At 40.6% G+C, this 24,723-nt stretch overlaps 4 protein-coding genes across 6 annotated transcripts; 3 read left to right on the top strand and 1 right to left on the bottom strand.

Moving 5' to 3' along the window:
* Nucleotides 1-1,177: 1,177 nt before the first annotated feature.
* On the bottom strand, nt 1,178-5,194 carry rexo4 (REX4 homolog, 3'-5' exonuclease). The gene is made up of 8 exons (XM_020640002.3): nt 4,697-5,194; nt 4,226-4,560; nt 3,993-4,139; nt 2,988-3,181; nt 2,799-2,887; nt 2,643-2,717; nt 2,446-2,520; nt 1,178-2,325 (listed from the first exon to the last, which is right to left on the bottom strand). Exons 1-8 carry the CDS (start codon nt 4,904-4,906, stop codon nt 2,167-2,169), a joined length of 1,284 nt encoding a protein of 427 aa, XP_020495658.2. The 5' UTR covers nt 4,907-5,194; the 3' UTR covers nt 1,178-2,166.
* Nucleotides 5,195-5,443: 249 nt separating this feature from the next.
* pigp (phosphatidylinositol glycan anchor biosynthesis, class P) lies at nt 5,444-7,302 on the top strand. Its single transcript, XM_020638357.3, has 5 exons — nt 5,444-5,696; nt 5,807-5,891; nt 6,410-6,482; nt 6,631-6,749; nt 6,916-7,302. Exons 2-5 carry the CDS (start codon nt 5,810-5,812, stop codon nt 7,029-7,031), a joined length of 390 nt encoding a protein of 129 aa, XP_020494013.1. The 5' UTR covers nt 5,444-5,696; nt 5,807-5,809; the 3' UTR covers nt 7,032-7,302.
* A 749-nt stretch (nt 7,303-8,051) lies between these two features.
* On the top strand, nt 8,052-9,687 carry LOC109987307 (putative nuclease HARBI1). Its single transcript, XM_020638345.3, has 2 exons — nt 8,052-8,830; nt 9,118-9,687. Exons 1-2 carry the CDS (start codon nt 8,146-8,148, stop codon nt 9,600-9,602), a joined length of 1,170 nt encoding a protein of 389 aa, XP_020494001.2. The 5' UTR covers nt 8,052-8,145; the 3' UTR covers nt 9,603-9,687.
* Nucleotides 9,688-14,022: 4,335 nt separating this feature from the next.
* Nucleotides 14,023-24,357, top strand: LOC109987505 (receptor-type tyrosine-protein phosphatase H-like). Of its 3 annotated transcripts, none has more exons than XM_065949321.1 (20): nt 14,027-14,312; nt 14,888-16,451; nt 16,612-16,881; nt 17,045-17,296; nt 17,570-17,824; nt 18,049-18,297; nt 18,476-18,730; nt 19,467-19,718; nt 19,879-20,109; nt 20,625-20,888; nt 21,093-21,186; nt 21,282-21,332; nt 21,560-21,641; nt 21,735-21,825; nt 21,952-22,028; nt 22,191-22,325; nt 22,552-22,674; nt 22,847-23,004; nt 23,195-23,330; nt 23,691-24,357. In XM_065949321.1, the coding sequence occupies exons 1-20, from the start codon at nt 14,241-14,243 to the stop codon at nt 23,832-23,834; spliced, it is 4,755 nt and encodes a 1,584-aa protein (XP_065805393.1). In that variant the 5' UTR covers nt 14,027-14,240; the 3' UTR covers nt 23,835-24,357. The 3 variants fall into 3 exon arrangements, with proteins under 3 accessions (XP_065805394.1, XP_065805393.1, XP_065805392.1); XM_065949320.1 differs by having other exon boundaries at nt 14,029-14,312; nt 22,844-23,004; XM_065949322.1 differs by lacking the exons at nt 22,552-22,674; nt 22,847-23,004; nt 23,195-23,330; nt 23,691-24,357 and having other exon boundaries at nt 14,023-14,312; nt 22,165-22,298.
* The last annotated feature ends 366 nt before the right edge of the window (nt 24,358-24,723 follow it).

The raw sequence follows: 24,723 nt of genomic DNA, 5'->3' as shown, positions 1-24,723 counted from the left end.
GCTAATATGATTATTTCGTTAACATTTTATTCACAGTAGGATAACGTTTATTGCCTTGAATAGATTTTTTTTTTTTTAAGAATTATGAAGAGCTGAGTCAGCTTTGCACGTCACCTTTTTTTCCAGAACTCTTTAGAAATCTTGACTGTGTATAATGTTTAATTGAAGTCCCATCTCTCCTAAACCCTGTGATAGACCATTTGAGCTTTCCTGTTGCAGTATGGATGACACAGCTGTACCAAAACACTCAAGTGTTACACAGAGAAGAAAATCTTACAACACCACACGAGTCCATCCCCGAGTCCGAAGTCACGCCACCGTGCCCTGTGTTGCTTTTACTTTGCCAGAGGACAACACAGCATCTGCCTGAGCTCTATGTGGAGTAGAATGTAAGAGCCTTGAGGCTGCAGGCCGAGGGCGGCAGCTACATTTCTGCTATGCAGGACACACTGTGCATCAGCTTCTCAGCAGCAAATCACACTGACACACTGCAGGCACACAGGGAGTCTAAATCCCTTACTTCAGCACCATGGCTGAAACAAAAAATCAACAGCAACAGTGAGATTGTGTAAGATAATTATTCTCAGTTCTGATGATGTAATAATGATATTAAAAGTGTATTTACTCTGGCAGGACACTTTCACTTTTGTAGGTAATGTCAACCATGCATCACATTTTTGTAAAGGACATCACAGAATCAAAAACATACACATAGTTCGCCTTCCAATATTTAAGGATAACAGGTACTCTGCGTGAGTGTTCGTTTGACCAAGATAAAGAAAGCTCTTCCTCTGAAGCCTCCAGTGCCTCCGAATCAGGCTCAAACACTGAAGAACTTCATTTTAGAGTCTTCTCACCAAGGTTGGAATTGTACTATAAAGAAGGGAACGAACACAGGCAACGAAGAAGACTCAAGAAAACCCTGGTAGAGAACTGCTCAGCTTTGGGAAGAACCGATCCATCTGGAAGAAGTCTCACAAAACTCAAGTCCTATTCGAACTAACTGCGATGCACAAAAAAACATTAATTAAATATTTAAACATCTCGGTGAGCATTGCTCTGGAAACCAAATCCCTCTGCTCCATTAAGAATCCAGTTTGAGGCCGAACTGGGATTCATAGAGTCACTTGGAGAAAACGTAATCAATGGTGAAGAGTTGTTTAAACAGAAACTGTAATAAGTAGAACTGAGTATCTCATGCTTTATTCATACTGTTTTAAAACACAACTTTTAAGGCAACAAGGAAACGTTTGATCACGAACCATGACATGAGAGACCAGAAATCTGAGCAAACAGTTGATATAACGAAGCTGGGACCAGAGCGAAGGAACCAAGCAGCTGAGTGTTAGTGGGCGACTGATTTGGAGATCTGAAGAGCCCTCCATGGAGGAAACTGGATGGCTCGGGATTGGAACACCTGCCTCCAACAGCAGGGAATTACATATTTGGAGTTCATATTTGGACATATTCAAAGGGGGAAACGGCTGAAAGGATGCTCTAGTACATTTGTGTCCGTTTGTGAGTCACAGCCTGAACATGCCAGGATTTGTGTCATTCTTTAGCAAGCTTTTTAGACTCATGAGAATCAGTCAGGAACCTCTCAGTCATTACTGATCCCCACACAGTGTTATGAATGCCACAGGACATTACAACTGGTCACAGTAACAGAAATGGGTGATGAAGGGGTTGGCGCCTACGCTAAGCAGCTTTTTCCAAGGTCCGATTCATATGGCTTCTAGTTCAACATAATAGACATATGTTTGGCATGAAATTAAAAGTAACCAATACTTACTACTCCTACGTAACTTAAACTACTTTTCACTTAGTTTGATGTCAACGCGATTGCAGCCGTTGGTTGTTTAAGAAATGCCTCGATGCTTCTTAAACCCGCCCCTTGTTAGAGAAAAGGTTGTGATTGGCCTGACCTGAATCAGGCTGAGTTTAAATCTATCTGAACCGGAGGAAGACCAGACACATCTGAAAGTTCAAGTAACACTTTAGCTTTCAGATAAATCTGGCTATAAAGTCTTTGAAATTGGTCCAAAAAAACCAAAATCTTTAACATCCTGGAATGCCAACACTTTTGTTTCCGGGGGACAAACGGAAGCACCTCTATATCGTGTAACCTCTGTTCTGATCCAGAGACTGTCCATCGTCTTGTTGAACTCATAATCCCGCGTGCTTCTTGCTTTTGTTCTTGGGAAACTTTGGCTTCCTCACGCTCTTCATGTTTGGGTTTTTGTTTTTCTGACTCTCTTTAATTTCAGCCTCCCAGTGTTTTTTGGCCAGCGTGTAGAGCCTCATGGTGGCCTGTGCGTCCTGAACCTGGTGAACGTTAGGAGAGATAGATGTGGATCAGCCCCAGATGTTCTACAGCAAACTGTGTCAGTCGTAAAAAAATAAAAAAAAATACTGAGGCTTTGGGTTGGTGTGTTCACTACTTACTGATGAATGTTCACCCTGTTGGACTTTAACGTTGAGTATTTCTCTACAGAGGAGTTTAAGCGAGGGCCGACCACTCTAAAGAAGAAGAGAACAATTAAGTTATACAACACTGATACTGAGGTCTGAATTAAGGACTCTCTCGGTTCTTTAAAAGGAATCATTGTAAACATGCTTAGTCGACTTAAAAGTAGAAGTACCTTGACAGTCTTCTTAAAAGGTTTGTACTTCTGAGTGTCTCGGATTTTCTTTTTCGGATGATCCAAGAGCAAAATCTGAAACGGGTTTAATATTTGTTAATCTTAAATATTTTAAAAATCATTCAAGTTCCATCCGAGATATTATAACCACTCTACCTTTAGGTCATTGTGTATGGCATGTCCAACCACTATTCTGCCTTGCAAGATCTCAGCAACCTCCCTCTGCACAGTCCGTACATCCTCTCCTATAATGAGACAAACATTATGGTAAAAAAAAAGTAAGTAGTTACATCTTGTTTCAGTTTCTCATTTAGTTTTTAGTTTACTACTTCTGCCTTGTCTCACCGTCTCGGATGTCCTCTGGTCTGACGCCGCTGACAGCTGTCCTGTAGTCCGTCACCTTCTCTGTGGGTTTCACAAATTTGTCATAGATGCATTTTCCAAACTGGTTCACGAGGGACACACGGGCCAAGATGCTGTCCTCTCCGTCAAGGCCGACGCCCACCATCTCACAATCGATGGCCACAGCTCGGGTGAGGCTGGCGAGTGGCAGAAAGGGTTAAAAATGAGGACGGTCAACTAAAATGTCAAACTGCCGGCAGAGTTACAGCTGTGACACATTCATGCATTCAAAGCAGCTGCATGGTCAGATTTGTATTCACACGCTTCATTGACAGGAAGAAAAAGACAAAAAGATCACTGTCAAAAAAAGACAAATATATTTTATTATTTTTTAGCATTATTATTAATGCATTAGCTTTGTTGTAATAGAAAAAGCAGATGTTCTAAGTTATAACAAAATGCTTTTGCCATTCCCACATATGCCTATAAAATAAAGGGATACATTAACTAGCCGGTTAGCTTAGCTAAAAAGACTTGATCTAGTGACTATTGACTTCCTGGAGTTCCTAATAGTCAATAATAGCTTTAGAGTTGCTGATATGCAGATGACGTAACCTTTAGGGGAAAGCAATGCTCGCTGTTATGCTGTGTTTCCAGTTTCTAAGGTCTCCTTCTATTTAACAGACAGTGTTTACAGTGCTACTGTAGAAAAATAATTAAAAAAAACAGCAGGTGAGTCCTTTAAAATCAAAAGCATGGAGCATCTTCCACTCAACACATAATGCTGTCTAAACCACAGCAAATGCTGCATTCAAGTTGTGTTGGAATAATCAGTTAACAGCTTAATTATCACAGATGCATGACTATCGGGCAAAGTATTAAATAAACATATCTGTGTTACATTAAAGTACCTCTTAATCTGTCATTACACATGAATCAGTATGAACTTCTTGAAGCCGATTAGTGGAGTTAAAAAAAAAAAAGGACACTTCTGTTGCCTTCACTCACCCCTCAAAGGCTTTCTCCTTGACCAGGGCACTCTCTGTGTCCCTGCTCTTCTGAATTCCCTGTTTCCTCCTCATGATCTCCGCTGCCTCTGCTCCCACTGTCGCCTCTATGTCGTCTGGGTCGACATCATCGAACCAAAGGTCCTCTCTACAAACAGCACAGGACAAATATCAAGTAGCATCCACAATTCTCCTTGAGCTTAATATCCGCAGTAAGTCGTGCAGTATACTCACTCTGTGGGTTTAGTCTCTTCAACCACAGATTTCTTCTTCTTGGCTGCTGGCGCACTGTTTGACTTCCCACTGTCCTTCTTCCTTTTTGGAGCAGCAGACCGTCCTGTCTCTGAAATAGCAGGAACCTTTGAGGTCACCGCAGTATCCTTGGAGACAGCATTGTTAGGAACAGATTTGTGCGTCACTGTTTTCTGTGTGTCTGTCTGCCTGGGAGGGACATTGTTCTTTGACGCACTTTTAGAGAAATTATGTTTGGCCTGCTTATTATTTTGCAGGGCACCGTTCTGTTTTGGTGTCACAGGCTGCTTCTTCTCTGGTTCGGACGCCTTCAAAATCTGTGGAAAAGGTAAGCACAGTTGTAAACAATCCTCAGGATCTGCTGGATATGACTGAATCTTATATAAAGACATTTAAAAAAAAAAAAAGTAAACTTGTTATCAAGCTAGAGAGAAAATGAATTAGTTGACAAACCTCCTGCAATGCCTTCCAGTTGGCAGAGAACTGTTGTGCATCTCCTGGAGGTGATATTTGCTGGGGTTTCGCTTTTTCTTGACTCTTGGGTGGAGGTTTTCTCTTTTTAAACTTTTCTTTTATCCAGTTTTTCTTTTTTATTTTCGCTGTGGATGTGGTTTGTTGCGTTTTAGCAGGAGAGTGTGTTTTCTTCGTCTTCATCGTTGACATTTTTTTTCTTTTTTAGAAACACCTTTCGCTACCTGTTCACAGTGTGAGTCCTCAGCCACGCTGGATCGGCTGAACTCTCAGGGCTGCAAGGTGACGTCACAACGTAACAGTACAAAACGGTCTCACCTGGAAATGTCTCCCCGGAGTAAGTTCACCGAATGGGCGCACCAGCTAAGTTATTTGCTCGCATGTCTCTCTAAACTACTGAAAGAAAATGCTCCACGGTACAGCTCGGGTGCTGCGAAGCCATGCTGAAATGTGTATTTCCGAGATGTGCAGCAGCCGAATGTGTCCGACAGAAAACATACATCACAACATCCGTTACGTACACGTGTTCACTCAAGTCAGACGCGAAGCAAGCCGCCGGACTGTTTTATTATGTCATTTTGTTTTCATACATACAAAAGTTGACATCACGCATTAATGTGCTGTAAACACAATATTCCACCGAGTGTTTTGCTTCTTAATCCAAATGCGGAACTACTTTATGGGAGACATTGCACACGGGAGCGCATTTCATGTAGGACTAGAGTGTCACCTGCTGCTGTGGGAAAGATAGGAAGTGTTTTTTGTTAGAAATTCACCTGATTTTTTTTTTTTAAACGTAATCTTTTAGTCTCAGTCTCTCGGATACATTTGTGTTGAATTTATAGCGTCGCATGTTTAAAGGACATCTTTGTTAAAAAAAAGTAGCAGTGCGGTCGGGTGGGAGGCAAATATCTGAAAGAGATTATTGAGTGTCTTAAAAACCAGGAGCTGTTCAATTTATCAAACTAATACAGATTTAAAGGTACGTAGCTCGAGGTAATTGTATGTCGGACTCTCTGTATAATGGAAGTGTGTTACCTCTACACTGTACCTTTATCTCTGTTGTTGTTTTGTTTGTTGTTGTGCTTTCAGGTCATGGTGGAAAACACTCCCTCTCCCCTGCCTGAGAGGGCCATTTCCGGGTTTGTTCTCTTCCTCGGCTCACAGTTTGGCTTCTGTGAGTCACATTTGTATTTTCACTTTTCCAGGATTACAATTACAGCTGCAATTTAACTTTTCCTAATAATATTTCAGTCCACGTTATACTTCCACGTGTACAGATGCTGTAAACAATTAAAACCAATTCTGATTCCTGAGGTCATTACATTACTCTGGGAAACTATAATGTCCCCCCCCACACACACACACACACACACACACACACACACACACACACACACACACACACACACACATTGACATACTTGCTGCTCAATAATCCAAAGAAGTTGAAGTGTACGATAAAAGTGATTTTAAAAGTGTTTTTAATTATTTTGCCTCTTCGACTGATCACTATATATTTAAGGGGGTAATAAATAGTATAATAGTCTAATAGGCTAGTCTACTGAGTGTGGCTAGTGTGTGTGTTTGTGTGTGTGTGTGTGTGTGTTATCATTTGTTTTCCTGGTATCAAACTGTGTAGCTGATATTTAAGCAAAAGATGCCCGTTAACATGACATCTCCTTGTCTCCACAGTTCTGTACTGCCTGTGGGCATTCGTACCAGAAGAGTGGCTTCATTCTGTAGGTCTCACTTACTGGCCTCAAAAGTAAGCTGAAAGTAATCAGGATAAGATGGTTGATAAAAGAGGGTTATCTAATGACACGCTCCTGTACTTGACTGTTCAATGAAAAGGCGTGGCGCATACATTACTGAACGTTTCTGATATGCTTAACTGAACTTTTCCTCTGGTGTAGATATTGGGCCCTTGCTGTGCCGATCTATCTGTTGGTTGCATTGATGATCTGTTTTGTGTTGCTGTTTGGAGTGAACATGAACAACACAGCTCCACTCGACTCTATAGACAACATTACAGGTCAGGATGTTGCCATAGACTACACACCTGTGTACATACTACAGTGCCTTACTGTGAAGTCAAACTGACACATCATGTGCGCCTACATGAGAAGGCACTTTAATGATGATTGGAGTTATATCTTCCTGACCCTAACACCCTTCAATGTTTTTTTCTTTTTCCACAGATGTGTACGCTCGAGGACAGAGGAATGATGACTGTCGGAAGGGGGGAATACCACCTATTAAAGATGTTTCCCTTAGCGAAGTCAACCAAATGTTTTATTTATCACCCAGGCTGTAACAAACAGAAGCTGACTATTGGTTCAACTGATGAGGTCTTTTTTTTTTTTTTTTTTTTTTTAACCTTTTCTTTTATGAGTGTATGATTTATTTATTTCTCCTAGACCATGATCTGATGCTTAACAGATTTGTAATGAGCTAAATGATGTGCATCGTCTAAGAAATGTAGCATATGAAGACTGTATACTCACTACATTACACACTTTTATTTTTTCAGGCTTTCTTATGAAATAAACAATCTATATTTTTATATTAAACATCTGTTGAATTTGTTGTGTCTGCCCGTTTTATTTTCCTGTAATGTTATATATTTGACAATTCTCAGTAATATGGATGTATTTGATGTGTTTAACCTGCAACACAACACAGTTAATGTATTTTTTAAATCACCTTGTTACGAATCTGTTTTGTTTCTTCCAACTTAAATTCCTCAAGAGGTCATTTAACAGATTTTGGTTTACAGAGACCATGGTTTCCTACAATAATGACTTGTTTTTTTATAATTAGCATTTCCTATCCTCTGTAAGACTTCTGTGCTTAAAATATCCAAAATGACAGGAGAGATATGGATGGAACTGTAAATGAATATTTATTTATTTTTTTGAAGGTGGCTGCTATAACAATATTTTAAATCATTAAGTCAAATAACCAAAAGGCTGGTTGACGATTATGAGGCAGGAAGAGTTTGATAGGATAAGGCTAGACGATATGGAATTGGCTGAGAGTAAAATGACAAAATATTAATGAACATCACGATTATCTGCAAACTGAGTATACTGCTGTAATTTAAATGTTGACAGGAAATTACGTTATTTTATTTAAGTTGAGTCAATTGTATGTGCTTTTTATTTCTCCTAAAATACTTTCCAACTAAAGTACATTTTCAATTACAAGTTCAATTACGGAATGATGTTTCTAATTTTATTTCTTTTAGCGTTCAGTTTGTAGTTGGTAATCCTGTCCACTGGGTGGCGATATAGTAAAGCTTTGAGTACTCTCTAAATCATAAAGAAGAAGAGAGTGCGTCCATGCCTCTCGCTGTTGTTTATTTTCTTCTCAGTCATTCTGTAATCTCTGTGTTTTCTTGTATTTAACAAACTGCAGCAGTATAAGATATGTCCTTCGCTCTTCCAGTGTGGCTCGCGGTCCAGGAGGAGCTCCTCGGAAACGGCGGAGCGGACTTCGGGGCTCCGAGCTGTTTTGATGAGTTTGACGATGAAGCTTTGTTCCAGGTGTTCAACCTCAGCAGACCCTGCATCAGTTTCATCCTGGACGCTGCGCGCATCCGCATGAAAACGTTGGCTCTGAAGAACCCAACGCTGTCCGTGGACGAGATGGTTATGGTGGCGTTGAACTATTACGCACACGGAGTCTCCTCACCCTGTGTCCTGCAGAGGGTCGGACAGTGTCAGACGGACTGTCTCGCGATCATGAGCACTGTATCCGGAGTCATCGCAGGCATGTCCGACCAGTTCATCTCTTTCCCACTAACCCATGAGGCCAAAAAGAAGGTCGCGTTCAAGACAGAGAAATTATGTAGGATCCCCAATGTGCTGGGCGTCCTTGGCGCGGCTCACTTCAAGATCAGAGCCTCCCCTTATGAGACGGACACATTCAGGGGTTTTGTCAACACCTTGGGGTACACATCTGTGGTGAGCCAGATCATATGTGACTCTGACGGAAACATACTGAGTGTCGAAAAGTGTTGTGTAGGCAGCACGTTTGAGCAGGAGCTGTGGGAGTCGTCTTTCAAAGGGAGGGAAATGGAGGAGGAAATACACGGACCTTTTTGGGTTATTGGTAAGATATTAAACCATACACAAGAAAACATTTTTTACAAGTAACTTTTATAATTTATTCTGAGTAAGTCATATTACAACATAAAACACATACTATGCCCCTTACATCCTTTGAATAGAACCCTACATAACAGCTGTGCAGTTCTTCATATAAAGTATTTACAATGTCATCTGTGTTTCAGAGATTGCACATTTTTCTTCATTACATTTTAAGGTTCTTTATATGTATTAGGGTTTTGTTGTCCAGATGTTAGATTAATTTCATTCTCTTTCTTGTCTTTCTTAAAGCAGGGAAAGGCTACAACTTAAGCAAACATGTCCTGACTCCTGTGGCAGAACCTGCAAATGACAGCGAGACCAGCTTCAACGAGGCCCACACAAAGATCCACGACGTCATGCGAACAACGCTCGGCTCCATGAAGAGGCGCTTCAGGTGTTTAAATCAACTTGGTTTTGCACAAGAAAACTCTTTGGCCAAAAAGTCCAATATTATCAAGGCGTGCAGTGTCCTGCACAACATCGCTAAAAAGTTCTCCGTGCCTCCACCATCTGACGCTGGTCAAATCGAGCCCCTGCATCCTGGCAAGCAACGTGCAGAGCCAGATATCAACCCTGAGGCATTAAAGGCCAGACAGAAACTCATCATTGCTAACTTCCTCAAAGTCTCTAGTACCAGAAACCCACCAAGTAAAGGAATCGCTGAGGAGGTTGTGAGTGTAGCAGGTGTGCTGTCTGTTTCAGGAAGCAAAGAAGTTGTAAATGTTGACCCTTGAAGGACAAACACTGGAACCAAAAACTGTTCTAATCTTTGACAGTTTGAGACCAGCTGATGCTGTGCAATAAAGTCTGTACTATTTAGGTGTTGTTATTTTTTATGGCAAGAATGCAATATCTGACCCAATGGGGATAGGTAGATAGAAAACAGCAATGGACCCAGAACAGACCCCTGTGAAACCCCGTGCCGTTATGTTGTCATAAAAAACACATTGAAATCTTTCTGATAGGTAGGACTTTAACCACTCTAGAACTTGTCCTGAGATGCCAAAGTAATTCTCAAGTCTATCCAATAGTATACAGCAGAGGTGGGACAAAGTAATTGCTTTGCAAGTCACAAGTAAGTCTTAAGTTTCAAGTCCCGAGTCAAGTCCCAAGTAATGACAGGCAAGTCCCAAGTCGAGTCAAAAGTCCTTAACTTTAAATTTCGAGTCCTAAACAAGTCATTAGCTCTCTTCCCCAAACGAAACAACATTTTAACAGAGTAAAAATCTGTTTACACCATTCACTGAATTATTTTATTTAGCCTATTCTTAAAAAAATATATTTTTTAAAATCACAACCATGATGAGGTAAATCCCACGATATTTTGTGCACAGTTGATCATATTTTCAATGTCAAACTCTGTGATTCCATTCATGTTTTGCACATCGCGGAAATAATAAGTCCCTTAAATAACACTCAAGTTTTTTGAGTCATTAACTCAAGTCCAAGTGGAGTCACGATTCATTGGTGTTAAAGTCCAAGTCGAGTTGCAAGTCTTTGTGGAAAAACAAAACATGGGAGAAAATATGAAGAAAAAATGGTTGATGTCACAATTTAGTAGTGTTTTTTTTTTTTTTTTTTATGGGGGGAGGGATGTTATGATGATGCGTTAGGGGGATTCACTTCAGTGTCTTTAGTGGTAGGTGTGGTTGGTAGGAGGAGAAGCAGGGTCAGTACTGATGACACACCTGAGGGGGGGGTGTGGTGGCTCTGTCTCTGTAACCTTCATTAGCAGCACCTGCGGAGGAGCCAGCGGAAATTGGTTTTGAGTCGAAGAGACTCCACGAGGCACATGAACTAAACTGATATGAAAGAGAGGGCTGGCGGAGGAGCTCGTACCCAAGTGAATACGTGGATCTGGCTGTCCGAGTGAGCTTGGCAGTGAGTCACCTACATGCACCCCTCAAACAGACAGGACAGTTGCACACACATTCAGGTAAGGCAGGATACACCTTCACATTTACGCAACACGTAAGGAGAGGCATTAAGTTACGGGCTCACTGGCCTTAGAGTCAGGCTCAAGGATAGCATTTGGCTGTGGGTTTGTGTGGCGGCGTAACAATGGCCTTCCAAGTCCACATAGATAACAAATTAGCTCTTTGCTAGAGGGTTTTGTTGGCCTGCTAGCTGGCTGGTCATTTCACATACTGCCCGGATGCTTTAGTCTTTTGGCTGGATCCATTTCCCAAAGAGCTCCTTGAGCCTCACAAACAAATCATCAAGGCTCTCATCAGGGTTGACGTCCAGGGAGCGGAATCTTTGCCTGTAAGTCTCGGGGTTAATGTCATTTTTAGCAAGAATGGCAGACTTTACCCTTTCATAATTAAGAGAGTCATCAATTTCATATGCACATAAGCACCTCTAGCCTTGCCCGTAAGGAGTGGCGTTAAATGAAAAACCCAATCAGCTCTCTGCCATCGGCATGCTACAGCAATACGTTCAAATGTGACGAGGAAGTATTCAAAGTAGTCGTTATCAGACAATTTATCCAACCTGGGCTCATAGTGTGAGTGAAAAGGACCTGCAGGGGCCTCAGCTTGGGTGGAAGGATAGTGCATGGTAGTCAATGGAGCCTCCACATTTGATGGGTCAGAGTCTGGAAACTGAGGATCAGGTACTGGAGTTGTTCTGGCCTGAACTTCTAAGTGCAGAAGCTGAAACTGATGTTAAAGCACTGCCTTGCAGTTAGCTCATTATGCTTAGCCTCCCGGGCCTCTTACTGACCCATGTGGGCCTGGAGAATGGACATCAGGTCTGACAGAGTTGGCTCCTTACCTTCACCCTCAGTGCTTCCTACCACCCCAGAAGTGCCACTGTCTTCCTCTTCATCGCTGGCTTGCCTTTCCTGGGTATTCACTTTCCCGCCATGATGCATTTGTCCTTTTTTCAGGGGGAACAGGGTAGAAAACAAAAAAAATCCTTTGTTTTTCACTGAATGATCCCACCACTGCCACCAATTGTTAGGGACCAAACAGTAAGGCACAAGAGACAGGAGTAAGTTTAAAGAAAAGGTGGGTTTCTATTTTACCAAAAAATAGAAAACCGAGTTTACAAACCAAATTATCAGAACTAGGCCTATAAAAGAGGTCAACTTAATATAACTTTAAATCAACAAGATGAAAACTAAGGTATGAATTAAAAAAACAGACCAATCACAATGAGATATAGGGGTTATAATAAAGCAACTTAAGTGTGTAAGCTGTTTGTATTTTTGACTGCTAAATAAACATGTGCTGGTGAACAACTAATGAGGTGAGTGATATTACCCCTGTGTGGCTCTGGCCATCACAGGGACAAATGAAGATTTTCAATTTTTTTCGCAGACCACCAGAAACTGTGCATCCAGGCAAACATCAGTGGCGTCCACATCAGTTTCTGAAATGCCAAGTTTTTGACTCATCAGTCATCTTTAACAGAATCCTATAGAATCAGTTAAATTAATTATTTCGATAGGTATACAGAGCAGGAGAGATTGCGATATCTGGTTAAATTGTCTGCTTTGTGTATTTTCTATAAGATAGCCGTTGCTCTCCGTCTTTTCAATCTTTGACCTGGCGCTTTGCATTGTGGGAAACAGTCAGTGAGAAAAATGGTCTGATGATCTACTGAATTCTTGGCCAGAGAAATCAGTACGCAAGTACTGTAGTAGACAAAAACAGCCTGAGAATTTGTTGAACCTTCTTTCTGATACGGGTCAGAGACGAGAGGAACTTACTGAGATGACCAAAGTGAAAAAGCAGCAGGATGGTTTGATAACTCTGATCAAAACAGGATAACCGTTGTATCAGCAACAACAGTACTACATTTTGAACCACTGGAGGAGAAGAGACTGGGATCTGCCTGTACCTGGAAAAAAAAACAGCATTTCCACAACTACAAATCGGTACACAAGTGTTCACATTGATCGATTGCTCTTTATTAAGTCCCTGCAAACCAAAGCTTGGAATTTGGAGAGGTGCCATGTCACTTCCTTAGTACTGCCAATGTGCCTCTGAGCATAGCATCAACCCTCCCAATAGCTCTGGCACGCTCTCTGTGTATTAGCCCAACTCTGACATCTCTCAATTAATGCATGGCCATATAGAACCTGTTTGTGCATGTGTGTAATTCGGTCCTATCTGTGTGAGAAGCATGTCTCTCAATGACACAGGAGGATTAATAGAGTATGTAAAAGTAAATAAAACATTTGGGTGTAACATTGTATTGTGCTACTGTGAGAAAGCCTGACTAGAGTTAACAAGCCTGCTCAGACCTCATGAGCTCGTACCGTAGAAAGCATGTGGTTTCCATGCTGCAGAGCAGAGCATAAGAGGAGCAGCCTGGACATTCAAGTTATATGTTCGTGGGTTAATGCAGAAAAGAGTAAGTTTGCTCATATTTACTTGATCTAGTTTCATGTATGTACTTACTAAAGTTTTAAGATTTATTGCTATTGCAAAAGGGACATCGTATATTGTATATGTTATGATGCACATTTGTGTTACCTACATATATATTTTTTCCTTTAGAACACGTATATAAACACACACACAAAGATACGTAGATTTCTCATAACTACACGAATGGGACACGAGATATGATTTTTTCATTTAATCTTGTTTTAAGTTTTCATTATTCTCGTGTGCATGTGTGTGTGTGTGTGGGTGTGGTCATTTTGTTAATACTTGTAATCTATTTTAACTCCAAAGTATTTTTTTTTCTGACCAAGATTTCACTAACACCAAAGTCTTATAAAATATTTTTTCTCATGCAGTCGTGAATTCAAATATGCCAAAAAGCCCATTACATATTGCTTTATTGTGCTACGAGCACACAAGGCTGGAGCTACAAGTAACAAGAAACGTTATCAACATTTTTAATTGCTTAGTCAACCTAATCTCTGCCCCTGATGACAGTGCAAAGAAAGCAAATCTAATGTGCTGTGAGCCCCCCCCCCCCCCATCTGAAGAGAAAAGACAGTGATTTGACAAAGAAATCATTAAAATAATCATGTTTTTAAAAAGGTTGAATTGTATGCATGAAAAGCCCGTCAACAATTAACCTGAAAGTGGGAGGGATAGAAATTCAGCCAATATAAAGTAATTATCAGCAATAAAAATGCTCAACTGAGACACTTTGACCGTTAATAAGGAAGTAACAGGCGGGGCAGAGATTACAGAGGGAGGACATGATTGAGAATTAAAAGTCAACACCTTTGGAATAAAATTAATATTGGACGGCTTCAGCCCAGGCATGAAGGCATTTTTTACAAGACTTACGTGTTGTTGTATTTTGTCAACACATCAGTGAAAGTACTGAAAATAGAAACTTGAAGTTTATCTTGGGACAAAAAAACAAATTGAAAAAGTTAATAATCTTCGCTTACCTTCAAAATGATGAAGCCGTTTTTCTTCAAAATCATCTCAGACAAGTTGCTGCTGGGCTTCTTCCTGTGTCTGCTTTGGGTAAGATTTTTTTTTTTTAACCTGCTTTGATAGCGATCAAGTAGTGAATGTTTAGTGAAGAGACGGTTTCCCCTCAACAAAAGAAACTGTAGAGTCTAAACCACAGTTAAGATTTAAAGCATGATATGCATCATAATGAAGATTAGACTGTGGAATTACAAGATTTGAAATATAAGTATGCACAAAAAAAACCCAAGACTTGCATAACCTGAGAATGAAGAACCTTTTCAGATTGTGAAATATTCAAATGAGAAATTGTTCTTTCTCAGCAGTAGTCATCTTTTCCCACTGGATTTAGAGGTAGACCCATTCAAATATGTAACAATTTCTGTGAAATATGTGCATTAGGGTCTCTTGTATACAGTCTGGATTTAAAAATAGAGTAACACACTTGTAAAAAGAGTTTTTCTAAACATCTGTGTCAGGCTGCTGTTAAATGTATGATAGATACAAAATGATATCGATAAGATTAAAGTATATTTATGAAGATGCTCAGATTAAATTGCAGTTCTCTTAACTTTATAGATTGCTCTGTTACACTTTGGCTTTTTCACACTATGAATCTCTATTTTCAGTGTGTCACAGATTCCAACACAACGTCATCACCAGTAGCAACTCTGACAACAGCCACGACTCCGACAACAGCCACGACACAGACAACAGCCACGACAACAACAACAGCCCAGACACAGACAACAGCCACGACAACAACAACAGCCACGACAACAACAACAGCCCCGACACAGACAACAGCCACGACAACAACAACAGCCCCGACACAGACAACAGCCACGACAACAACAACAGCCCCGACACAGACAACAGCCACGACAACAACAACAGCCACGACAACAACAACAGCCACGACAACAACAACAGCCACGACACCGACAACAGCCCCGACACAGACAACAGCCACGACAACAACAACAGCCCCGACACAGACAACAGCCACGACAACAACAACAGCCACGACAACAACAACAGCCCCGACACAGACAACAGCCACGACAACAACAACAGCCACGACAACAACAACAGCCCCGACACAGACAACAGCCATGACAACAACAACAGCCCCGACACAGACAACAGCCATGACAACAACAACAGCCCCGACACAGACAACAGCCACGACAACAACAACAGCCCCGACACAGACAACAGCCACGACAACAACAACAGCCCCGACACAGACAACAGCCACGACAACAACAACAGCCACGACAACAACAACAGCCACGACACCGACAACAGCCCCGACACAGACAACAGCCACGACAACAACAACAGCCCCGACACAGACAACAGCCACGACAACAACAACAGCCCCGACAACAACAACAGCCCCGACACAGACAACAGCCACGACAACAACAACAGCCACGACAACAACAACAGCCCCGACACAGACAACAGCCACGACAACAACAACAGCCACGACAACAACAACAGCCCCGACACAGACAACAGCCATGACAACAACAACAGCCCCGACACAGACAACAGCCATGACAACAACAACAGCCCCGACACAGACAACAGCCACGACAACAACAACAGCCCCGACACAGACAACAGCCACGACAACAACAACAGCCCCGACACAGACAACAGCCACGACAACAACAACAGCCACGACAACAACAACAGCCACGACACCGACAACAGCCACGACAACAACAACAGCCCCGACACAGACAACAGCCACGACAACAACAACAGCCACGACAACAACAACAGCCCCGACACAGACAACAGCCACGACAACAACAACAGCCACGACAACAACAACAGCCCCGACACAGACAACAGCCACGACAACAACAACAGCCCCGACACAGACAACAGCCACGACAACAACAACAGCCACGACAACAACAACAGCCCCGACACAGACAACAGCCATGACAACAACAACAGCCACGACAACAACAACAGCCCCGACACAGACAACAGCCACGACAAGAACAACAGCCCCGACACAGACAACAGCCACGACAACAACAACAGCCCCGACACAGACAACAGCCACGACAACAACAACAGCCCCGACACAGACAACAGCCCCGACACAGACAACAGCCACGACAACAACAACAGCCCCGACACCGACAACAATTTCAACTACAATTAAATGTAAGTCTGAGCTGCTGTCCCTTATCTTTGTTGACATGTCTGTTTGCTTGTAATCAAGCAGACGTTTGTGAATTACACCATAGCACCATAACTGTGAAGAACGATGGTTAATGAAGTCTTCTTACTGTTTTACTCTTGTAAAAACTTGATTTTTGTTCAGCCCCTGATGATGTAGAGGAAGTTACCGTGAAGATTCAAGATGAGACAAGTATAACTCTGATGTGGAACAAAGTCAACAACATCCCGACATATTTCCTAAAATATGACGACAAAGACGGTGCCAAGGAGAAATATATCAATCAAACCAATGGAGAGCAAGCTGTTGTAAAGGAGGTCTCTAATCTGACAGCTGGGACAGTATATCATTTCACTGTCATCACTACATCAGATGGACTCAACAGCAGTGGAAAATCAGTTGAAACGTTCACCCGTAAGTAACCTTTGGTTTACAACTGTAAACATTGTGACTCAAGTATTCTTCTTCTTCTATTCTTTTCTATATATATATTTGTGGAATTCAACTTTCAATGGCCAATGAGACAAGATGATTGTATAGATTCAGGAGGGCTAACAAACTTATATTTGTATCCTAGGGCCTCGTAACGCAGACAATTTCAAGTCCATTGAGGAAACTGAGATGAGTATAACTCTACAGTGGGAGAAAGTGGAAAACAATGACTATCTAATTAAGTATGGTTCAAATGAGGAACCATTCACCGTGTTAGATGAAAACCCAGTGAAAAGGAACATCTCAGGTCTCACAAATATGACCGAGTACAACTTCACCCTCTTCACTGTGTTTAAAAATACCACAAGCAGAGGAGTACACATCATTGCATTCACTGGTAAGAGAATATTTATAACTGGAGCTAAAACAGCACACTTTACACATATAAGTTGAATTCAAGTTTCTTTGTAAGAGGTGGATGTACTTTGCTTTTTTGCTTATGCTTATAAAATCTTGGAATTAAATGCAGGTTTTTATTAGCTGCTGTTGCTGATATATTAGTTTGAATGCAACTTGTGTTTTTGAAAAACATTAAGCGAGAGATAACCATTCCTTAAGTCAAATTTAAGCTGTTGTAACAGTTTCTTCTCCATTTCTTTGGACACCCTAGCTCCTCCCAACCCAGGGGACTTCAAATCAGTGCAACAAAACGAGACCAGCATCACTCTGCAGTGGGAAAAAGTTAATGGCATCCTCAATTATAAACTTAAGTATCATGAAATGGAGATAAACGTTGCAGCTGAGGGACTAGTTTCAGAGCAATACACAATCTCTGGTCTTACAAGTGGGACTAAATACCAGTTCAGTCTGTTTGCAGTGTTTGAAAATGTCCAAAGCAGTGGAGTAAGAGTGTCTGCAGTCACAGGTAAGATGTTTTACTTTGTAAAAAACCTTCAAAATCCTGGTGAGAACTCAGTTATATCAAATCTGGGTTTCCATGTAACAGAGGGTGTTTCTCTCTGAATATATGTGACAGTGACTTATAAAATCGGGGGTAAAGACTTTGTTCTCTTATTTAGTTTGTCACATTCTGACATGACCTTTTTTTTCTCTAAATGTGTTCCTTTCTCGTGTTTCTTTACTTCCTAGCCCCTCCTAACACAGAAGCGATAACACTAGTTGGACAAAATGAGACCAGCATCACTCTGCAGTGGACCAAAGTTAATGACATGCTCGATTATACACTTGTGTTTGATGAATTTGAGATACACATCCCTGCATCAGAGGGAAATCTAGTAACAGTTTCAAATCTCACCAGTATGACTATATACCACTTCACTCTCTTCACTGTGTTTGAAAATGTCCGAAGCAGTGGAGTAAACATCTCAGCGGTCACTGGTAAATAATTGTTTTCTTACAATATGCCCATATTCTAACAACATTTAAACTGTTAATAACACTTTAATATAGCCAACATGTTTTTCAGTAAAAAGAAGAAAAAATTATTTTTTATATCCTATTATTGTCATAAATTAGATTTCATTACAGTTTCTTCTCCATATTGTTTTTACCCCAGCGCCTCCAAACACAGAAGAACTTAAATCAGTTGAACAAAATGAGACCAGCATTACTCTGCGCTGGAAAAAAGTGGAAAACATCCTCAACTATGTACTTGTGCACAATCAACTTGAGGAAAACGTCACAGCATCAAAAGAAGAGTTTGTGACCAAAACAATCATTGGACTTATGAGCGGGACTAAATATGATTTCAGTCTCTTTGCTCTGTTTCATGATGTCAGAAGCAGCGGACTTAACTACACTGCAGCCACGGGTAAGTGTTCCATGTCTTTGTATAGACTTACAACAAGAGCAAGCTGGGTAACTTTATATCCACTTATTAAACTTTTACCTATTCCTTAATGTGGCTGTTTATATTTTTGAAAGTTGTTTCATATGTCTATTTCATTTTCTCTGTATACTTTAGCTCTATGTGACATAGAAAATGCGTGCACTTTATATCTGAAGCAGATGAAATCCTTGAGTGAAATATTTTAAAGCTCCCTCGAGGAGATTATAGATGGTTTTAAACAGGTTGAAATTAATACTGATGCCTCTATGAGACCCACAAAAATCACACAAGATCATCAACCAGAAAACTGATTTTTTTCTGAGATATTTTTTAACCGCTGTCATGGGGTAGGTGTCAAACAAAGTGAGATGATGAGATTTTACCTCAGAAAAGACTACGTACACATTCACAGGACAAAGTCAGAGATAAGAAGTATCATTTTGTCCACAGGGATTGCCAAAACACTCAACACTAAAGTTCCTGAAAGGAGCTTTAATGGAAATAAGATAATCTTCAGTGTTTCAGAGAGACACAAAAACTGAGAGCTCTCAAGTGGGGCATGAGATGATTTCAGTCAGCCCGTTGTGTTTGAAAATGGAAGAAGATAGAAAGATCGACAGTGAATTAATCTGTCTTCAATGTGTTGACTCAAGTCTGTGACCAGAGATCCACTTTTTTCTTTTTTACTGAAGATGAGTGAAATCTTTTCTTTTATCAGTTCCCTCCCCAGTGGCTTTAGTGAACGTGACTGAACGCTCTGTGGACAGAATAACCCTTGTGTGGGAGAATGTGAGGAAAGACTGGACCTACACTCTCCAGATAAATGGGGAAGATCACCATCCAGAAGTACTCGAGGATGTGGTGTTAAAAAAAATCCTCCATCTCAAGCCTGGCACAGAGTATACATTCAGGGTGACCACAAAGTTCTTTGAACACGACAGCTCTGCTTTTGAAGACTTCACAGTGACAAGTAAATACACAACTATTGTTATAGATTTGGTTCTGTGAATAAAAAGTACCTACATGTGCTGGTTCTTGAAAACCTGAGTTAGGGTTCTTTTAAATGTTATTTTATGCAGGCTTAAACAGCTGAAGGTAATGCTCTGAAATGATTTTGTCTTTCATTTCAGCCATAGACTGTGCAGCTGTAGACTGGAAAGTTACGAACTCATCGATCACAGGAACGGTTGAAGGCTTGTTCTCAAATGCAACGGCATCTAACAAATCACACAGTCATGTCAGTCCCAAAGGTAGCACTGTGTCGTTTACTGGCCTTTACCCTGGAGCGACCTACAAGCTATTTCTGGTATATGAAAAACAATCCAGAACCTTTGAACAGTGTAAACACACACTGACGATCAGTAAGTATACATCTCTATTATTTTAAAGGTTTATTTTTGGGGCTTTTTGGGCCTTTATTTATAGATAGGACAGTGGCTAGAGTCAGAAATGGGGAACGAAAGGAGCCACAGGTCTAATTCGAACCTGGGCCGCCCACACGCACTAACCACTCGGCTAGCAGCGCCCCCTGATCTCTATTTTTACATTAACTATGTTCATTTTTCTCTGTGTCTGCACAGGAATTGTGTAAAAAAAAAAAAAGTAAATATATTAAAGATGTAAATACAGTATGTTTCATTTAGAGCATATTGATAGTGAAAGCCGTCCTGTCATTTCATGTGATTGTTCTTTTTCTTGTTTCTGGAAACAAGATCAAGACACTAGAGAAAAATACCCTTTATTACATATGTTACTCTTTTGTAAAGAGATGCATAGATCTATTTTTTTGTGTTTGAAATTTTTAATTTGTACAATGGGTTGATAATGTGTTGATTTGATTGTACTGAAAGTAAATCTTTCCAATTGTCTCTTGAAGCTCCTCCAGATTTAAGTGCTCACTGTGAGTACTTGGCGGCTGGATATTCAGTACATATCAGCTGGAACAGACCAGCTGGATTGTGGACCGCAGTGGAGGTGAACGTGGCGGAGAAAACTCACATAGTGAATGACACGGAGGAACATCAAGTCCAAATACTTGGATTCAAACCTGCCAAAACATATAAGGTGTCCGTTGCAGCACTGTCTGGAGATTTAAGGAGTTCTACACCTTTTGTTTTTTCATGTCAAACTGATCCGAGGGGTAAGTGGAGTATGTTTCTCTGTATAAAATCACAACTTTCAGTTTGTTTCATTCTCACGTTTTTCTCGTTATTTTGCTCTTTGGTATGACTCTTGTTTAACCCTAACTGGAAAATGAAGACTACATCACTTTGATGTTATAAAAGCTGCTCTGCTGTGTCTGACTTCTGTTACTATTATTCAATCCCGACTTTGCTCTTTGCAGGAGTCATTGCAGGGTCTGTAATGGGTGTGCTACTTTTTGCTGTTCTGGTCTGTATGGCTGCATTCATTCTGTTGAAAAGACCAGATATTATCAGGTTGGCTCTGCCTTGGTGACTATAGAAAAATGAATCTCTGTCTGAACTGTACTAAATCAGGCTGTATGACTGAGCATCATTTCTTCCTCCAACAGGAGAAACAAAACATTCATTGGTGGTCCCAAACAAAAGGATGAAAAGCCTAAGTAAGTTTGTGTGTCATCATCTCCTCCTAATGTTAACAACTCTGTCACTGTCCTCTAATGTGGCTAAAGAGAGAATTAGGTCTCGTATAAAATGAATTTCAGAGAGAACTACTGGGTTGAAATACGTTGTATTTAAGATTGATGTATTATTTGTGTATGTCAGTTATCTTACCTTCCATTAGGTACACAAAGTGAAACAGATTCTACTTTTCACATGCTTCTTCCAGAACTGTTCCTGTGGAAAAGTTTCCAGACCACTTCTACCAGTTAAGTGTGGATGACAACAGAGGTTTCAGCCAGGAATATGAGGTATATAAAAGAAGCTTATTGTTGCTGGTTCTTCTTCTCACTCTTTCGGTAAGGCAGTAAAACTCCCTGTTTATAATGCCAACTTTCATGCAGAGCCTCATGCCTGTTGGTACAGAGCAGACACGTAAGGAAGCTAATCTTCTTGACAACAAACCGAAGAATCGCTTCAACAACGTCCTGCCATGTAAGCCAAGCACCAGCAAGACTCGTAAAATTATTCAGATCCACTGACTCATTCTTGTTGTGGGTGTTTGACTTTGTTGTGGTTTGTTGCATTTAAACCATCTTCTGTTATTTTACATCATCCTAGACGACTGGTGTCGGGTGAAGCTCACTTCATCAGATGCCAATGAAACATCTGGCTACATTAATGCCAATTACATGCCTGTAAGTACTACAAGTTGCAAAAAACATCTGTACACCTTCAGTCGGATTCAATCAATGTATGAAGACTTCATGTGATTTGTAGGCATAAAAATACATTTTTGTTATTTTTTATTATTGTGTACTGAATGATTTACAGAATTAGCTTCGACACTTCCTCCTCAGGGCTACAACAGCAGCAGAGAGTACATTGCCACTCAGGGCCCTCTGCCCTCCACAGTCAATGATTTCTGGAGAATGATCTGGGAACAGAGAGTGAAAGGTATTGTCATGGTAACCAACTGCAAAGAGAGCGGAAAGGTGGGTCCTCTGGTATTTTTCAGAATAACTTAAAACCCAATTTTATTCTAGGTGAAATTAAAATGTCGTGAGCGGTTGTAAATGATCTGCTTTTTGTGGCTGACGTGTTTTCAGATAGTTCAAATTTATGTGCGCAACTGTGCACAAATTGTTTCGGTCTTTTGTTGCATAAACCTTAAAACGACTTCATGACCCTTATTTGTTTTTGTATGCATCCTTTTCCTAGACTAAGTGTGAACAATACTGGCCTGGAGACAGCAAACCTCACATGTATGGAGAGCTGGTGGTCACCATCAGATATGAGCAGAAGGAGCTTTTCTGGATATTAAGGGAATTTACAGTAAAACATGTACGGAACATGGGTGAAATATTTGTGATGGAACTTAATAGGTTGGATGCACATTTGACCTTCTAGAGGAGGATGTTTGACCATTTTAATTTATATTCTATTATTGTTGTATTGGTCCACAACGTAGACTTTCAGTACTTTAATTCCTCCATGCAATTCTCCTTGACAGAAGAACAGCTCAGAGGAACGCACAGTGAAACATTTTCACTTCACCGCCTGGCCTGATCATGGAGTTCCACAGGGCACAGAGGTCCTGATCCGATTCAGAGGACTGGTGAGACAGCACATAGAGAGAGAAGGGACTGGAGCACCTACTGTGGTCCACTGCAGGTACAAAATGAGAGTTTATTTTCATGACTAAAAATCCACTCATCTGAATATCTTAATACAACTATTTATTATTGTATTTGACAGCTTCTGTAACATAATTTCAATATAAGTTGTGAGTGACATGAAGTTAAGTATCTACTTTGTACCATCTGGACTACCTGATGATGAACACACCTGGTCTTTGTTTCAGTACCGGAGTAGGGAGGACAGGCACCATTATTGCCCTGGATGTCATGCTTCAGCAGCTTGAGAAAGAGAGGGCCGTTGGCATCAACGCTTTCGTGCACAAGATGAGGCTGAGTCGACCACACATGGTGCAAACAGAGGTAAATATATTTGTGTTGTTTCAGGCTCAGATACCACTTCCTTTGTTAGCAACTCAGGTAAGGTTACATTTATAACCTAGCCCCATATAAGCTTTACCCCCTCCCCCATTCTTACACAAACATTATTGTGTACATTTTCAATCAAGATAATGAAGGCAACACTTTACTAAAGTTTACTAATGTTTATTTACATAATTTTCCACTACAAAGGCATGTAGTGGATTGTGGTTAACAACTGAACACTGGTAAAAAAAAAAAAAAGCACATAAGGAGAGAGGCAGATTACTTTGTGGTTATAGCACCTTCACAAAAAGCTGTGCTTCTAAAATGACCAGCTGTTGTTGTTTCCCTTTTTTTCAGTCCCAGTATGTTTTCTTGCACCAGTGCATCATGGACAGTCTGCAGCAAAACGAGAGGACTGCAGAGGACATATATGAGAATGAGTACATGATGTATGCCAATGCCACTGCACTCCTGCAGTTTCACAAAAGTAGCAACACTTAACTATATTGTTGTCTTTTGTGCAACTCATTTAAAAGCTAATGTCAAATCCTACATGCAAAGTTTGGTTTGAAATTTTAAATGACAAAAGTTTATGTTGTATATTTACTGTAAATGGATAGCACACTTAAGATTTGAATTTGTTTTCTTGTCACCTCTTTAATGTGTAATATTAGAATGACTATCATGTGGGTGAAAAACACTCCTGAGGACAGAAGAATGTTTTAAAATTACATTCAGAAACGATGATCTCAACTTGTACAAGACATGAAATATTTTTTATTAGAAAAAAATAAAATAAATACGAGAAACATCAATCACCAAACTAGAAATGAGTGTTTGTTAAAATGTAATGAAGAAAAATGCGCAATCTCTGAAACACAGATGACATTGTAAATACTGTATATGAAGAACTGCACAGCTGTTATGTAGGGTTCTATTCAAAGGATGTAAGGGGCATAGTATGTGTTTTATGTTGTAATATGACTTGCTCAGAATAAATTATAAAAGTTACTTGTAAAAAATGTTTTCTTGTGTATGGTTTAATATCTTACCAATAACCCAAAAAGGTCCGTGTATTTCCTCCTCCATTTCCCTCCCTTTGAAAGACGACTCCCACAGCTCCTGCTCAAACGTGCTGCCTACACAACACTTTTCGACACTCAGTATGTTTCCGTCAGAGTCACATATGATCTGGCTCACCACAGATGTGTACCCCAAGGTGTTGACAAAACGGCTGAATGTGTCCGTCTCATAAGGGGAGGCTCTGATCTTGGGTTCTTCAGAGCCAACTTCTTTATGCGGATGCGCGCAGCGTCCAGGATGAAACTGATGCAGGGTCTGCTGAGGTTGAACTCCTGGAACAAAGCTTCGTCGTCAAACTCATCAAAAC

Source organism: Labrus bergylta, chromosome 21, assembly GCF_963930695.1.
Source record: "Labrus bergylta chromosome 21, fLabBer1.1, whole genome shotgun sequence".
NCBI classification, from domain to species: domain Eukaryota; kingdom Metazoa; phylum Chordata; class Actinopteri; order Labriformes; family Labridae; genus Labrus; species Labrus bergylta.
The sequence above is the reverse complement of the archived record's forward strand: the minus strand, read 5'-3'. Positions and strand labels throughout refer to the sequence as shown.

Bases quoted from the DNA above. Each gene is read 5' to 3' on its own strand.
- LOC109987505 (XM_065949320.1), top strand. From the start codon at position 14,241: ATGATGAAGCCGTTTTTCTTCAAAATCATCTCAGACAAGTTGCTGCTG. The intron at 21,826-21,951 runs GTAAGCCAAGCA...ACATCATCCTAG, and splicing joins CTTCAACAACGTCCTGCCAT to ACGACTGGTGTCGGGTGAAG. The intron at 23,005-23,194 runs GTACAAAATGAG...TCTTTGTTTCAG, and splicing joins CCTACTGTGGTCCACTGCAG to TACCGGAGTAGGGAGGACAG.
- pigp (XM_020638357.3), top strand. From the start codon at position 5,810: ATGGTGGAAAACACTCCCTCTCCCCTGCCTGAGAGGGCCATTTCCGGG. The intron at 5,892-6,409 runs GTGAGTCACATT...TTGTCTCCACAG, and splicing joins CGGCTCACAGTTTGGCTTCT to TTCTGTACTGCCTGTGGGCA. The intron at 6,750-6,915 runs GTCAGGATGTTG...CTTTTTCCACAG, and splicing joins CTCTATAGACAACATTACAG to ATGTGTACGCTCGAGGACAG.
- LOC109987307 (XM_020638345.3), top strand. From the start codon at position 8,146: ATGTCCTTCGCTCTTCCAGTGTGGCTCGCGGTCCAGGAGGAGCTCCTC. The intron at 8,831-9,117 runs GTAAGATATTAA...TCTTTCTTAAAG, and splicing joins CGGACCTTTTTGGGTTATTG to CAGGGAAAGGCTACAACTTA.
- rexo4 (XM_020640002.3), bottom strand. From the start codon at position 4,906: ATGTCAACGATGAAGACGAAGAAAACACACTCTCCTGCTAAAACGCAA. The intron at 3,182-3,992 runs GTGAGTGAAGGC...GCCACTCGCCAG, and splicing joins AAGGAGAAAGCCTTTGAGGG to CCTCACCCGAGCTGTGGCCA. The intron at 2,888-2,987 runs GTGAGACAAGGC...GTCTCATTATAG, and splicing joins ACCAGAGGACATCCGAGACG to GAGAGGATGTACGGACTGTG.